At 34.0% G+C, this 16,343-nt stretch overlaps 3 protein-coding genes across 3 annotated transcripts in view; 1 reads left to right on the forward strand and 2 right to left on the reverse strand.

Moving 5' to 3' along the window:
• Nucleotides 1–2,124, reverse strand: part of LOC122516676 — a 28,234-nt gene extending 26,110 nt beyond the window's left edge. Inside the window, exon 1 of the mRNA XM_043634676.1 lies at nt 2,021–2,124. Coding sequence (XP_043490611.1) covers nt 2,021–2,087 — 67 coding nt within the window. The 5' untranslated portion in view covers nt 2,088–2,124. The remainder of the gene's footprint in view (nt 1–2,020) is intronic.
• A 3,265-nt stretch (nt 2,125–5,389) lies between these two features.
• On the reverse strand, nt 5,390–10,666 carry LOC122522367 (chaoptin). The gene is made up of 12 exons (XM_043643439.1): nt 10,417–10,666; nt 10,049–10,336; nt 9,744–9,981; nt 9,423–9,669; nt 8,756–9,010; nt 8,025–8,341; nt 7,645–7,942; nt 6,958–7,438; nt 6,389–6,652; nt 6,073–6,301; nt 5,688–5,977; nt 5,390–5,418 (listed from the first exon to the last, which is right to left on the reverse strand). Exons 1-12 carry the CDS (start codon nt 10,664–10,666, stop codon nt 5,390–5,392), a joined length of 3,186 nt encoding a protein of 1,061 aa, XP_043499374.1.
• Nucleotides 10,667–15,338: 4,672 nt separating this feature from the next.
• Nucleotides 15,339–16,206, forward strand: LOC122518078. The gene is made up of 4 exons (XM_043636762.1): nt 15,339–15,513; nt 15,573–15,616; nt 15,711–15,973; nt 16,032–16,206. Exons 1-4 carry the CDS (start codon nt 15,471–15,473, stop codon nt 16,135–16,137), a joined length of 456 nt encoding a protein of 151 aa, XP_043492697.1. The 5' UTR covers nt 15,339–15,470; the 3' UTR covers nt 16,138–16,206.
• Nucleotides 16,207–16,343: the final 137 nt, after the last annotated feature.

Here is a 16,343-nt window from a genome sequence, read left to right on the forward strand (position 1 = left end):
TACGATAGCAAATGGTTCTCAATTTTTCTAACAACGAGTTTAGAACAATACGTTTTATTTGAAATGATATTTAAAAATATCGAATAACAAAATAATTTCAAAGATGCGGTACCGATGTTCGATAATACAAAATAAACTAATGGATATTATAATCATAAAAAAAATGATTCCTTTATTTAAATATTATAATATTTAGAATTTGGAAATAGTAGGCATGACTTTGGAACAGTAGTAATGGAGATTGGTAAAGAGTGTGCAAATACACGTTTTATTCCGATTGTTTTCTGATGTTCTCTGATGTCGTTCATTCCAATAATTCGAATTCGCGTTAATAAGAGATCGATACTTTATAACAGAGGATACGATTATATAGATTTAAGTGCTCACTTACTTACACTGATCGAACTTTTTCTGTTTGAACATATGTATATCTATATAGATAAATCGTGGACGATCGAGTTGAGCATAATATCCTGTGTATACAAAGATGAGATTAGCGTGAATGCGAGGGAAATCGATTAGGATCGATTCTCCAAGCGTATTCCATTAACGATATGGCATCAAAAGGGGAAGTAATCTCTCTTAGAGTTGAAGATAGAGCTCGATTTACCCTTCTCTTCCTTCTCTCATTTTTTCCATTTGAATTTTTCACGCTCGTCTATGCACCTCTACCTCTGTGAGCGTAGAGAAAAGAAGGAATAACATTTGTGCAAATAATCCTTTCGTATACGCTCGAAAGCGTCGACGGCCATGCGAGGACTACGTCATCGCGTGATTCATCGACATATAATTCCTATCTTTACCAAGTACGAATCAACGTACTTATATACTTGAATCCCTTCGTACATTATAATAGATACGTACGTCTTAGTTTTTCACGCATCTTATGCAACTTTCAGAACCTATGGGTTTATTTCTTTTTATTTTTCTCTCCTATTCGCAAGGGTACTCTGAATTTATTCGCATTGTATTTATTCGACATGCGTGCAGCATCGTAACGTTCTCGTTAAAGTCAATTAATGGGATTGAGAAAATAATCGAGAACGTATACTCTCAGTAAATGTAATTTGGAGCACGTTGTTCTTATATATGTACGTTCAATACAATGAATTTAATAAACTTATGTGGAAGAATAAGAGATTACGCATACGAATGATCGTCTGTATTAAACCGTTCACGTTATGGAGTATATACGTTTTAATAACATACTCTCTTCTCCCACAGGGAATGGTTAAAACGTACAGTCGCAGTAGCATTCATTGTTCCATAGACAAGTGCGATATCTTCGTGCACACAGTGCACACACCGTCGAGGAAAAAGAGGTGACCGGCGTGTGCTCGACGTAAACATAAATTATGCCATATATACTTGAAATATATGTGTGTGCATATGTGTACAGTGATCTAAGGAGCAGTTCTTCGCTCCAGATATCCTGCGTAATTTTTCTAAACGTTAATAATATAAATTATCAAAATCTGCCTAAACGATTAATGCATTTTATAAAGATATAAACACAATTTCAATCTAAAACAGATTATCCGTAAAAAAAATCTAATTTAAATAGATAATATATAGAACGAATTAGCCTTGAGTGATAATGAACGTTCAAATGACTTTTAACCTGACGTAACACACTGCAGTAGTCACGATCTAGGACACTCGTTATATTGGTGAGTTTCTTTTTCGAAGAGTATAAGTTGAATCTGTTATTTTCTCTTTCGCTTTAAAATCGAACCTGACGAGTTTCTTTTGTAAAAGTAGGTACGTAGCAAGGAAATGCAACGAACGAAGGTGATCCCGACGAGAGTAAGAGTGCGGAACTTAATGGTAAATAATTCTTATTCTACTTCCTTCGTATTTCCTTTGTTTTCCCATTATATTCTTTCAAGAACAAAGAAATACGTATAAAAAAAGTTGCACTCTAAGCGAAAAAAAATTTATTATTCTATCTTCAAATTTGTATAGATCGGATTATTTAATTTATATAAAAAAGAAAAAAAAATAATAATTTGTTGCTCACCGTTGGCGCGTGTAATCGTAATGATAAATATCCAGATGAGAAGGAAATACCAGAGACGGTCGGCCATGTCCACTTTTCGTGATGTTCCACTCTCGTAGGAAGAATATTCAAATTTCCGAAGGAAATAAAAAAGATATAACCGAGGAGATTGGGATCAAGGAAGAGGAAGAGAGGATAGGGGAAAGGAAAAGGAAAAGGAGGAGGATGTTTTCGTCTAGTCTCGACGTACTCTCATCTAGACGTTAGTTGTCTGCTTTCTTCAAGGACGAGACGACTTTTCTCACCCGTTCCTGAGCGTCCTCGCTGAGAAAGTACGTGCACGCACGCAATAAAAAAAAAAGAGAAAGAGAGAGAGACGACAAGGTAAGGTTATAAACACACAGGAAAGTAGCGGAGGGGAACCGATGATGGAACGCGAGAGAAAAGAACAAATGAAGAACTTCTCGTGTCGAGCAAGAAGATGCTCTCTGTACGAGGCCGCGAGAGACACTGACTGGCCCGAGCAATGGCGGGAGAGTTCGAACCGCGAGTAGGGCCCGACAGTGGCGTAGGCATTCACCCGTTTTAGCTTTTGAATTTCATTCGTTCATACGAAGAAACGACTCACGATTAAATAACAACATTTTTTTCCATTTCGATTTTGTTTCTCATCAACAATTTTATTCTTTTTTTTTAAAGAAAGAGAGAGAAAGAGAGAGAAATAAATAGAAATAGAAAGGCAGCATTAAAAATTTCTTATTTAGCTTCTTCTTTAATTGATTCGATTTAAGAAACAGCTTTGATAAACCTTCGAATGGGTATAATAAATCTTGACTTCGTTGTGTAGAGACTTCTTGTCAGTGTACAAAAGTCACATAGATGAGAAGAAGTTGGCAAGGAACGAGTGGACCGGTCGATGGACGTCTGGTATGCTCGCACATGTAACCGTAGTATACGTCGGATATCTATTAATTATATTGAAGGCAAATGCGAACGGCTATGAACCGTCGCGAAGAAGGTGTAACTCGTTCGAGTCTAATTGATTTATGAATCAACAAATCGTGCGAGGGAAAGAGAGAGAAACATAGTTGTTCATACGACTATGATTTTCTTGGGCTTCCTATTTAAATGCACCACATAAAGGTTATTGGAATGATAAAGTACAAAAACTCAATGATATTTGAAAGCAACATCGTTCTTTCTTCTTTTCCCTTTCACCGATCGAGATGCGCGCGCATAATATTTTTACGTGGGCGTTTGGCCCACGGTTGACGCGCTGCTGGGCCTTATATGGACTTACCATGAGTCACTTCCCAAAGAAGAAGAGTACGCAAAACGATCCTGTATTGGCTTACCCACGCGGAATGGAGGCGAAGAAAAGAAAAAAAGAAAAAAAAAATGATGAAAAGGTATGCTTCGGGAAGTTCTTTTGCGGCACGTACGTTTACTTAAGAACAAGAGTGTATGACACGAGTCGAAGTATGGCGTATATAAGAGGAAGTGCACGCGTTTATACTTGTCCGAGATAATTGGCGTGTCATTGTGCAATAATTAGGAAACTGCACGCGATGAACCTGTCTTTGAATTTTCTTTTTTCTTTTTTTTTTGCAAGACTCTATCAAAATTTAACGATTTCGGGACTTGCTTTTTCAAATAATTGTCTATTTTAAGCTTACCAATCGAATCCCGTAAAAATAAAAAAGTGCACAAAGGAAAAGGACACGAAGAGAGAAGAAATGTAAATTTACTCGCACCATACCAGCCTTGGGGGGACTCACGAGTCCCCGATGAAAGGCTAGACAAACGGATGTCTGTCCTCTCTGTGTCGACACAACAAGAAGTTCGTGAGACTTCGTGTCCTTTCGTTCATTCTCGGTGAAACTCGCGCGTTCGTTTCTGACAGCGCGCGATACACTCTATTATCGGAGCTATAGGTGAAAGTGTCTAAGAGTTTCGTAACGAGTTACCGCTAGTGGTTGCGATCGCACGATCGGATCATTCCTTCGAAGAAATCGTTGAAAGCTTGTCGAACGGAAACGATCAGCTATCATGAAATCCTTGAAATCTTTGAGAACTGAAAACTTTGTTACTACGCTTACCTTAGAAAAGATTTCAAAAGAATGCGGTATAGAAAAAGAATAAAATAAAATCAATTAAAGGGGATATAAATAGAATAATGATTTTCGTATCAACTGTAATTCAAAAGATTTTACCTAAAACTTATGACCGTTAGAAAATTGTTCTTCATTAAATTCAAATAAAGAATCAATTTATCCTGTAGAATTTCCAAAGCTGCGAAAAAAGTTTTTTTTTTCGTTGCTAGAGGAGTCGCCGATCGTGTAGACCTTGCAAATGATCAATTTACGTTTCCGTTAATTCGACGAAAATGCCGGAGACCATTGTCTCACCAAAACTCCTTAGGACATTGTCGTGGTTGTGTCGCACGTGCTTTGCAAAAGTCGGCCTCTGTGTATTTTTTTATTTCTTCGCGTTAACGAGGCACGCGTGATCAAGAAGAAAAAACAATAGAGAACGATGACAATGGTAACGTCGATGTATAAATATATATATATGTAGCATACAACACATGTATAGTATAAACTTATGCGTGTCCTAGCATTGATTTTAATCTTTGTTCGCTTTCATAGAAATCCCGACTTGCCTTCTCATTAAAGGGTTTCCCTTCTTGCTCCATGCGAGCGACTCCCGACCAAGCAGCAGGATGCTAATTATAAACTTGGGGAAGAATGAAATGATCTTTTAGTAGAGAGAAACAAGCGAGCGCAAGCGTCCTTACTTCCTTGAGAATATTTTCAGCTCGTTTCTGCGATCGTTATTATTATTATTTTTATTATTATTGTTATTATTATTATATTTATTATAATTATTATTTTTATAGTTGCTTCACGCCGTCGTTGAAAATTCTTCACGAATTAGGTTTCGTGGGATTTAATTATGGACCCCTTTTTATTTTTTTTTATCTAGGGTTATTAAGACCAATTGTCCGCTAATTTGCTGAACCTTCATTCTATTCCTAACAATTATAAATTATTGACATCAATCTTCCAAGCACAGCAGCGTTTTAATGTACCTACGCGAATTACTATCCCTCCTGTAATTTGCTTTTTTCTTTACCACAGGAACGATTGATGCGAGAGTAAAAGAGAGAGAAGAGGGAGAGAAAGCTAGATCTGTTAGCGTTCGGTACGATTGAGTCGTTTGAGCGGTGCCTTTGAACCTTTCTTATCTTCCATTTTTTACCTTGGATAAGCATGCACTCTTGGTGTTTAATAACAAGCGTACCAAATAGTATAATCGTTTGATAGTAGTTATATATTTTACAAAAATAAATAGCCGACGTTCAACGTCCTTCCATTCGTACAGGATGCTTCATATATACAATTCTGCACTTGGCAATACTATTCACATTTATACGATATAAGATGTTTATCTATATAACGTACGCTTACGTTCGACTTAAGCTACGAAATTTCTATGTTCTTAATTTACATTTTTAATGACAATGCCAGTCAAGAGCGTTACATATGTAGATATGTAAGTACGTTTATGCGAATGTGATCATTTTCTTTAGTATTATCGTTAAATTCGGATATCGGTAAGTTAACTCTAAAGGAGTCTCAAGGGATTATTATACGAAAAGAAAGAACGATCGCGATTAGAGAGAAACTGCTTCTTAGATGCGTTGAACTCCCGTAAGTCTGTTCGTTCAGAATCCGACATTGCGATTCTCTAAAATGTTTAACGTTTCCTTCGGAGTCTCTTGCCAGTACACAGAGCTCGTACTTGTTTCTTGATCCAGGTAGATCTTGAATCTTATACGATCTGGCATTGTAAACGAGGTCCTTTTCGATCGTTGACTTGCTACTTCCCGACTCTCGTACAACTACATAAAAGTCGCCGATGTCTTCTCGCGATGTCACGTACCACGTAGCCTTCCAGCTTTTATCTTCTTTGTCACTGAAACAATTATGTTGTTTTTTTAGTTTATTTATTTCTTTGTTTAATATTATTATTCCAAATAGATAAGAATCATTTTTAAAATATCAACGTACTACTCGATATTTCTATATTTCACATCGGGATTGATATCCAATTGTTCATTCTCATATATTTCCCTAGTACTACATCCCATTAGATCTTCTGTGATTTCAGAAAGAAGCTTCTCGGAAAGGAAACTTGGACTTTTGCATGTTACGTTAGACCATTCTGCAGGTATTTCACTGAATGTGTTCAACCATCTCTTCAGTGGTCGAACGTGACAGTCGCAATGCAATGAATTTCCTAAAAAATATTATGAATATAATATTTTAAATTTATTTATCCTGTAAAAGATATAATAATGTATACTAAATTATAGATTGAGTTTACCTAAATATCGAATTCTCGTGCCGTTCTGAATAATCTTCATGTAACTCTCATCGAAGACGCCAATTTGATTCATTTCTAAATCCAAAAGCATTAAGTTTGGCATCGGTACAATTTTATACATTGGTAAATAAGTTAGGTGATTGTGACTTAGATACAAATAAGTTAGATTATTTGGTGGTTCAAAAACTTTTGGTTCTGAAATATCACTGATGTCATTGTAAGATAAATCTAACGATTGCAAAGCTGTAAGATTACCAATGACATCTGAAATGAAATAAAATCAAATTTATTACACATAATGTAAGAGTATCAATATGATACTTATTTTAAGTAAACCCTTTGCACTTGGAAATTATCTTCATATTTATTTTTCCATCAATTCGATAATGATAAACAAAATTTATCGTAAAAATATTTTCTTTTATTTTATTTAAATGTTATCGTGCTCTATTGTTTTATTACTTTTTATCTTATTTTTTCTATGCTGACAATGCCTTTATTTCGAATTACCAAAGCTCTGTTGGCATTTCGAGTACAAAGAGTTAATTTTATTTAAGACGATTACTTACAACGTCGAATTTCATTAATATTGTTATGACTTAGATTTAAATATTCAAGCTTTTTTCCACCGACTGTTAATTCGAACGTAACTACGGGCATTGTATTGTATGAAAGGTCCACTTCTTTCAATCTGTATGGAATCCAAGGATCATTGGGTAACATTTTTCTCGTGATGAAAGAAATTTTGTTATGACTAAGATTGACTCGTTCTAATGACAGACAATCATCTAACAATCCGTGAGTTTTATTATCCAATCTTTCTAATTTGTTGTAGGATAGATCGAGCGTTCTTAAAGAAACTAAACCTTGAAACGCTCCGTTTGGTATGTAACTGATATTATTGTTTGTTAAATTTAAAGTCAATAATTGCAGTAGACCTTCGAAAGCACGATTACTTATATTGTGAATTTGATTATTGGCAAGATTCAATTCGAAAACGATCGGTAGACGACCGAATGCTGCTTTGCCGAGTTGTGTTAAATGGTTGTCCTGTAAAATATTATTTATATTTATTACAAGATTGTCTCGATATATCGCGATTACACACGTTAAGAAATTTTGTTAATTTATCACGATTTAGAGAAAATGTTAGTAGATACTTATCAAGAGATTATTAAATCAGATAATCGTAATTATATTCTTTTATTATTACTAAGAAACGTTCAAGTTATTTTAAAAGTTCAAATGCGACTGACCTGCAAGTAGAGATATTGCAAACTGCTCAAAGTACTTAAGGCTTCCCACGGTGGTACAGATATATTATTCGCTTGCAGGTTCAAGGTCCTCAAGGTCAACAGGTTTTCGAAGCTCCCATGGCGAAGATTATCGCCTAGTCGATTCCTCGAAAGATCCAACGAAAGGAGAGCGTTCATCGTAGGCCATACTTCTAACGTTGGTATTTCTTCGAGCATATTTTCTGAAAAGTCCATGTGGCCCAACGAGTTTGGCAATTGGAATATTTTGTTCAATCGATTACTCTTCACGGTTATGGTTCTACAAATTTATATACATTTATTTTGAAAAATATTCTTCAGGAAATCTTGTTTAATTTAGAGTATCAAAAAAATGTAACTACCTGCAACTGGCTAATCTGGTTAAACTACCACGTGCTATATCGTTGAGTTGATTGTAGCTCATATCCAACTCGAGTAACGTCGGCAATGGACCGAACGTTGATGGTTTTATCTTTTCCAAAGAATTATGAGCGAGATTTAAAAATCGTAAGCTGAAGAGCGTTTGAAAAACTCCATTATGTATGTCTGAGAGATTATTGTAAGACAAATCAATGGTATGAAGCTCGTAGAGCTTCGGAAATGTTTGACGTGGTACCGAATGTATCAAGTTGTGAGATGCGTTGAGAACTTTTAGTCCAGTCATGTTGTGCAATGGTACCTGTAATCATTTCGAATATTACCTATTACCGTTTATTTTATTTTCATAATTATTTTAATGAATAGTACATATGCAAAGTGACTTTACTACTATCATGATGAAGCACCATATGTCAAATAATCATATGTATAACGTTATTGCTTATGTGCATATGTTACGACAATTCTTATTCCTTGATTCTAAACAGTTTTATGACATACTAGCTGTTCTCGTAATAATTCAATTTAGAGAAAGTTGAATTATGTTTAAAAATAAAACTTGTACACTTATTTGCGTATTTTATTCGTTAAAGAATTATTATATTATAGATGTTTCTCTAGTTCGCTTTGACAGCCGATTAATCTCTCTCTCTCTCTTTCTCTCTTAGAATCTCATAAATCTTATAATTCTTACAAATCAAGTAATTTTATTTACCTGACCCAACGAGGTGAACAGATTGTAGCTGAGTAGCAGTTCGGTAGCGTACGTTGAACTATCGAAGGAATATTTCGAAATATTCTCGAGTTTGTTGTGACTCAGATCGAGTGAAGTGATATTGGCGCAGTTCTCAAATGCCCCAGGCTCTATCGTTGCAATTTCATTATGCGATAGATTCACTTTCGCCAGGAAAAGATCCTTGAATGCTAATTTCTCTACAGTTGTCACAAAATTCTCAGAGACGTCTATGAGCTACGAAAAGCGTAAAAGAAACAAAAGGAAATTAGATATGAAAAGAAAAAAAAGGAAAAACTAATTTATCCTCGATAATTCTATACCTTCGAGCTCTCTGGCGTTTCCCTTATTACGATATTCGTTTAAGTATGACTCACATTCATATGCGTTTTTTGTGCAATGATAATTAAAGAGTACTGATAGCAATCTCTCTAATACACATCGAAAAGTGAAAGTGGTCGAAGACGCAGGCGGAGACAATATACAAGTTGCTCCGACACACGAGAGAAACGTATACATTACGACGAGTTTTGATAGCAAAACTACATTGCATAATTGCAGTTACTATCGTACACTCGTGAAACCGTATATTTCAGATATTTAATCATAAATGAGATATTTTAATAACTATGAATTAGAAAAGGCATACCTCGGCAAATTGTAGCTGATGGAACATCTGATAATCGATCTTCTTGATGAAATTTCGTGATAAATCGATGGTACCGATTCTGGTAATCGAACCGAAAGTACCACGGCCTACTTCGTTAATTTGATTGTTACTTAAAAACAAACGTCTTAGGAAGCGCATGCCACGGAATGTATTTGAATCGAGTTTCCTGATCTTATTGTGACTCAAATTGAGAACTTTCAAGACAGAATTTCTCGCAAACGTTCCCCTGCAAGAAAGAAACAACGCTGATAGAAAATGAGAATTTTTATTTTATATTTTATTGTGAAAAATTGAATGAACCTCTTTAAGTCTGAGATAGCATTGTGAGAAAAATTACACCATCCCAACTTGGTAAGATCGGCAAGATGAGACCCGTCCAATTTGTCAATCAAATTGTAAGACAAATCGAGGAATTCAGTATCTCTGAGTCCCTTAAATTGATTTCTTTTTAAATCTTTGATTTTATTGTCATGAAGATCCAACGTTTTCATTTTTTTCAGAGGTTGTAATGCTTCGACTGGTAAAGAGGATATAGTTCCTGTAATATAATCGATATTAAACCGAACGATCGTAAAACGTTTAGTCCAAATAACGATATCTCTTACCGTTACTGATTTCTAATTTTTCTAATTTAGCGGCTGCGGCACTTTCGGCAAAACTATTTCCTGGTAAAATAACGATACGATGTCCAGCAATACTTAAAATACTGAGATTACCCAGAATTTGCAATGCTTCCCGTGGGAACTTTTCCAGCCGACTATTTATCAGATAAAGTTCCTGAAGAGTTCTGTTCACACCAAGAAAACTGTGTTCCTCGATTAATTTCAAAGGTGTGTCAATAAACTTTAGGACTCTTACATCCAATGGATAAAGAGCTGGTCCATAAAAACGTCCTAAATATTAATACGAATCCAGTTAAAACATTAAATTATGAAAATCAAAAGATCCTTAAGATTACTAAAATGGTTCTCACCGATATTGCATTTATACAGAACCAATTCTTCGATAGGCATACCCTCGTTCCCCAAATTAGCAAAAGCCAAACTCAAGCTGGCTAAATTCGTATTTTCGCAATGAATGTAAAGACCTCTGTCGCTTCCACGAATGCAAGTACAAGGATAAATATCAGTGGGTACTTTGGGACACGTAAATCTTGGCCCAGGTGGAATATATTCGCCTATAATAGGCAGGGCCAAGCCCAGTACCAAAGGGACCAGCAGCATTTCTATAATGATTTATCTTCGTAAACATAAATTATTACAATTATTATATTTAATAATATATTTCACATGTAAACATTGCAAATCGTCGTGCTATTTCATCAAACTCGTCAAAACTTTCCACTTCGGTGAAACGAAAGACAATAAAAAAATGTATTAAATATTCATACAAAAATCTAATACGTAAATGTCTGCGAGTAAAGCTTTCCATTGAAGGACATTCAATGTTTAAAATTAATTCTTGCATCATGATTCATAAAAGAAATAAGATATTCAAATTCTCTATCCCACACGATCGAGAGGTGACTAACCGTTGATATACGGATGGTAGTCTAAAAATGCTTTTGAAAACTTTTTTATACTTCACATTTTTTATTTTTTTTCGATGATGCCTTATGCGATTGATTCACTATTCGTGTATTTAAGATATTTGTAAAAATATCGTGGGCATAGAAATGATTTCTGCTAGCTCTTCTTAACTCGTTGAGTTAATTAATTCGTATATGTAGGTAGATATATATACATTTACTTGACATTTATAACGGAAAAAAGAGACGGATAAGAAAGAAAAACGATCGAGAGATCTACGTCCTCGAATATAAAGGACAAAGGATGATAATTTTTTAATATGTTATTTATCTTCATTATACTCATGATTTTAATATTAGACATTTTGTTATTTATAAAGAACGCGTGAGAGATTGATCGTAATCATGATGAACAAAAATAAAAGCAAAATCACAAAAGATATATGTTTATCGCGATAAAATGGACTTTGTTAAATGTGAGAGGGAAGAAGAGCTTTTAAATCTAATTGTAAACCTTTCACACGACGAGAGGATGAAATATTTAACTCGATGTGAAAAGATAGAATCGCACGCTTCGAACGAGTTTCGGTCAAGGTTCAAACGAAATATTGTTCATGTGTTGCCGCTTTCGTCAAATCAAACCATTTTATCGTGAATTTCTTTCTCTCTTTATAATATAACTGTAAATACTTAAGCGAGATGAGCCAGCTGTGTAACCGCGCGTAAATTTCTATAGAAAATGAACCGTTAGCGAAGTAGTACGTATGTAGATAGATACGTAAATACGTCTGAGATCAAGATAAGGAGAGATACCACGAGAAAAGTGCGTGGGCTTGCGCTGATTATCGCGAATATATGTATTTTCTCTTTTGTAAAGGACGAGCGAAGATCGTTCGTTCTAAATTCATTTATCTCTAAGGTTATGGAATGTTTATTAATTAATTTGTTAACGGTGTCGAGCGTAGATTTGTTTACAAATACATACAATAAGTACCCACACACTCCCGTTGTAAAATTAAAATAATTGATATTTGTTTGTAATACAAATTCTTATCCACAAAACACCACTTTAGGATTATTGAACTTTCAAATTGATATCGATTTTATTGCAGAAAAATATTTTATTGTTAAAGAATTATAATTATACTTAAATGATATCAAAAATTTGTCTCATGAGGGCATTTGTATTTACGTAAGATATTATAGAAATACAATGATTATTTTTATAAATGGTACTTGGTTGATCCTTCCATCTTATAACGCTTTTGAGACGATTAGACATATTTTATGATACCAACTTTCTAATCAGTTATGTACAGTTTTACTTTTCTTATAATCAAATGCTCTTTTGCAATAAAATTAATATAAATTTTAAAGTTGAATAATCCTAAAATATGTTTCTGTGTATTAGAATTTAGTAATATTGTTTTGTAAGAAAATATTAATTGCTTTAAATTGACAGTGAGAGTACGAATACTTTTAAGACTTACTATATATATAGAAAAATATAAGTTCTTTTGAACCAGTTAAAATCATTACCATTAAAAAATGTAAGTTGTTTGAATGCTCGAACGAATCATTAGGAGCAGAACGAACATCGTAGATACTAATGACAGAACACGGCGTTGTTTTGATGAATAACAATAGTAGCGTATAATTAAAGTAATCGAAGGAATCACTGACCTGGTAAACGTAACAACGCATATATACTTTATTGTACGTTCGTTTAGTAAATAACCGTGTAAGAAGGCGAAAAGAAAGGCACGATGATCTAGTTTACGGTTAGTAAGTGCAACTCTCACAACGTTGGATGCGAAACTACGTTGGATACTACAATCACGCGAAGAATAAAATAGAAACTAATTACCTACAATATATTATAAATAATAAATATACAGATACATCTGTGAAATATTTTTCATAATGAATATTATAAATAGATATGTCAATCTTATGTATTAATATTTGTATTTTATGTCATCGTATTGGAACAAAGTGTTATTATAATTTACATTATAATGTAAATTAAAATGTATTATAATAAGAGCAAGAATTTGGGTTATTGAATTAGTTCTATTTTTGAATTGTCATTCAAGTTTACGATATACATATCGAATAACGTCTACAGGAATATCAAATCTCCTTTCACTTGTTTGAGTCGACCTCGCTTGGTCCTCGTTCAAAACAAGCAATGGACCGAATCGAACCTGTTCCGTGATAACTTCGTAGCTGGTATTAAAAATATATCGAATTAATCGGTGTTAATGACGTAATCAAACGGGATCTGACGTTGTTACGCGGATCTTGGTAAGAAATACGTTTCAAATAACAGTTCCCGAGCAGAACCAAACTCAAACAGCTCGAAGTTTGTGGATTATTAAAGAAAAGATACTCGTAATTGATTTTAACGGTGAGAAAGTATGTCCGAGAATGAAATTGAGAAAATGACGATTCAAAGTTCGCTCGATGGTTCGTGGGAATTCACATCTTCCTACTTTCGATGTTCCTTAAGTCTAAAGACGGTTATAACGAGAAAAATCCTACGCCACGCTCTACTTTCCGACGATTTCTAATAACCAATATTATTACTTTAATCGTTGTTGTCATTGTTAGATGAGAAGAAAGAGTAGATCCTTACGTAAACGATACATTTCCTCGATTTCGTGAAAAAAATCTTTAAGAAAAGAAAAAAAGGAAAAACAAATCATTTTAAGATTCTCTTTTTAGTTAATGGAATCCAAGGAGATTTCCATTTCACTGGTCGTCCTTGCGGTTCGCTCGACCAAAATATTCTTTCTCCGTGTAACGGATATAGTATTGGTTACAAGGTAACGAGGAGAAATATTTTTCGTTTGAAAACCAACTTAAATTCTCTAAATTAGATTTTCTAATTTTTGTAATTTCTCAAAATTTAAGTTTAAATTCAAGATAAATATAAAAGATTTATGATCGAGTTCACGTTTCATCCACGCATCGGTGTCACCAGTGAGACAACGAGGAGAATTGAATGGATGAGGCGTGCAAAAGACACGTGGAACGATCGCTTATCTCAAGAGCACGTGTGTAGTACCTGTCAAACGCAATGACCCTGAGTATGTTTCTGTGAAAGTTGCGCGGAAACGATCGATCTAATTCGAATGAAATCACCATAACATTGCCGAACCCATTGTTTTTTTTCTTTTTCGTTCTTCCTCCGTTTCTTTCTTTCTTTTTCTTTCTTATTTCGCTATTAAATAAAATTTCCTTTCATCGATCGAATTTCACTATTGACGTTTAATTCACGACTGATGAAAACTACCTTGCGTTGACACTTTGCACAGAAGGGATATAATGTTTCGAAGTATCACATGTTCGTCCTTCTTTCGTTCTTTTTCTTTATCCTCCTTTTGACATTAGGATGATGAACATATGGATGTATTTATATATGTGTGTATGTAAGAGAGATCAAATTGAAGAAAAGATCAAAGTGTACGAGTCACTATACACACGTTAGGTTTCACGTCGTGTTTCTTCAAGACATTCTGTGTATGGTTCCTGTATGAAGCTGCCGTGAAAACTGAACCACTACTCGACGCTAAAGAGAAAGGCAAGCCTAGAGAAGCGAGGCGTCCCTCATCGACTCTTGATACTTACTGTCCTTTCGTGGACATGCGCCCTTATGCTGCTGAACAACGTCAAACTTTTTATTCGCGCCTCAAGCAAGCTCCAAGCGTTTTCTTCTTTTATTTTTCTAACAATAAGTTTGCTTAGAACATTCGTAGTTTTATCGAAAAATCAGGAACAATATAACGAATTAATTATAGTTTTCTTTTCTCTCTCTCTCTTTATCTCTCTTTTTTTTCTTTTATTAATATTTTTATTACAAAGTAAATTTTAAATACCTTAATTAATTTAAATACCTTTAATTTTAAATACTTTATCGTAACATCACTCAAAATTATTTTTGAAAATTTACGAAGCGCGCGTAGAGGAAAAAGAAAGCTAAACTATTAATCCGTTAAGTCGAGTGAAAGTCATTTTCGATATTCGATCATTAACTCTGCTTTCTGAACCTCTTCGTTTAATAGCGACATCTGTTAAATCACAGCAAAGTATTATGTTGCTGATAAATAAATTGAATTGTTCATAATAAAAAATTGTCGTTTATAAGAAAAATAAATTGGGAATAAACGAACTAAATACAATAGTCTTTCATTTTGATATTTAAAAAATGAGTCGATCATAAACGAACACAGGAAGTTATTAAATAGAATTACTCGTACGGTAATGTGAAATATGTGGATCTGTTTAGAGATTACATGCTCGTTAAAGTCAATATATTCGTTAAGTGTCTTAACTAAGAAAGAACGAGCTCTTGCTAACTGCTTGTATAGAAGTCAGCTGCATTGCCAACCGAGAAGCTTCAGTGGCACGATCGAGTATCCGTTCTAACCGATTTATATCGAAGAAATCTGTCTCAAGCGATAACTGTGTGACAATTTTATTCGTCGACTTTAAATATGGCCAAAAAGAGTGGTCTTTTAATACTGAATATTATATATTGTAAGTAATAACAAAATTATATCAATACGTAGTTATCAATACTTATCGTTTTTGCGCAGTTTTTTTAAGTACCACCATCGCTTTACCAACTTTTGGACATATTGTAAGTAAACTTTTTCAAATGTTTTCAAATTTTCCTTTTCATCATTCTTACTTTGTTTTCATGCATTTATAAAGTTTATAATTTTAATTTGTAGGAACGTAATCGTTTAGAAACTTACGAAGATTTATCGGATCGTTCGACCGATTTGAATCTCTTCAACAATTTAACTTTTGAATTCTCTTGTAAGAACAAACTAATTGGTCTCTACGCCGATATCGATTACGATTGTCGGATTTTTCACGCTTGCGATGGACACGGAGAAGGCTTTCCAATGATTTGTCCAAATAATACGATCTTCGATCAAAGACAACGAGCTTGCAGCGACATTGAAAACGATTGTGAACACGCTTACAAGTGGTAAGTACAATTTTCTATTTATAATTGTATTATTTTTTCTTTAATGTATTTATTCTAGGTACTATATCAACGAATTACCTTATTCTGATGAATTGACAGATTTTAATAAAGTAGAATCGGTTGAAGATAATATACCCACAGTCATGCCACTTGCTATAGTTTAAAATCAAATTAATGTATTAATCGAAAACAGAGCACTAGATTTATTTTAAATAAAAACAATTAAAAAGAAAGAATGTACGAAGAGAACAATATGTATCTTTTATTAGTTAGTAACCCCTAATTAAAGAATACCATTGACAGTCTTAATCTCTACGAAAGAACAATCCTTCTGGTTGTTTGAATATCTATCCTATTGCGTTACATTATA

The sequence above is a fragment of the Polistes fuscatus genome, unplaced genomic scaffold, assembly GCF_010416935.1.
Source record: "Polistes fuscatus isolate 324 unplaced genomic scaffold, CU_Pfus_HIC Scaffold1, whole genome shotgun sequence".
NCBI lineage: Eukaryota > Metazoa > Arthropoda > Insecta > Hymenoptera > Vespidae > Polistes > Polistes fuscatus.

Coding starts and splice junctions, on each gene's coding strand:
- LOC122518078 (XM_043636762.1), top strand. CDS start 15,471: ATGGCCAAAAAGAGTGGTCTTTTAATACTGAATATTATATATT. Junction 15,514..15,572: donor AATACTGAATATTATATATT/GTAAGTAATAAC, acceptor GTTTTTGCGCAG/TTTTTTTAAGTACCACCATC. Junction 15,617..15,710: donor TACCAACTTTTGGACATATT/GTAAGTAAACTT, acceptor TTTAATTTGTAG/GAACGTAATCGTTTAGAAAC.
- LOC122522367 (XM_043643439.1), bottom strand. CDS start 10,666: ATGCTGCTGGTCCCTTTGGTACTGGGCTTGGCCCTGCCTATTATAGGC. Junction 7,943..8,024: donor ACCAGATTAGCCAGTTGCAG/GTAGTTACATTT, acceptor ATAAATTTGTAG/AACCATAACCGTGAAGAGTA. Junction 7,439..7,644: donor TGCAATATCTCTACTTGCAG/GTCAGTCGCATT, acceptor AATATTTTACAG/GACAACCATTTAACACAACT.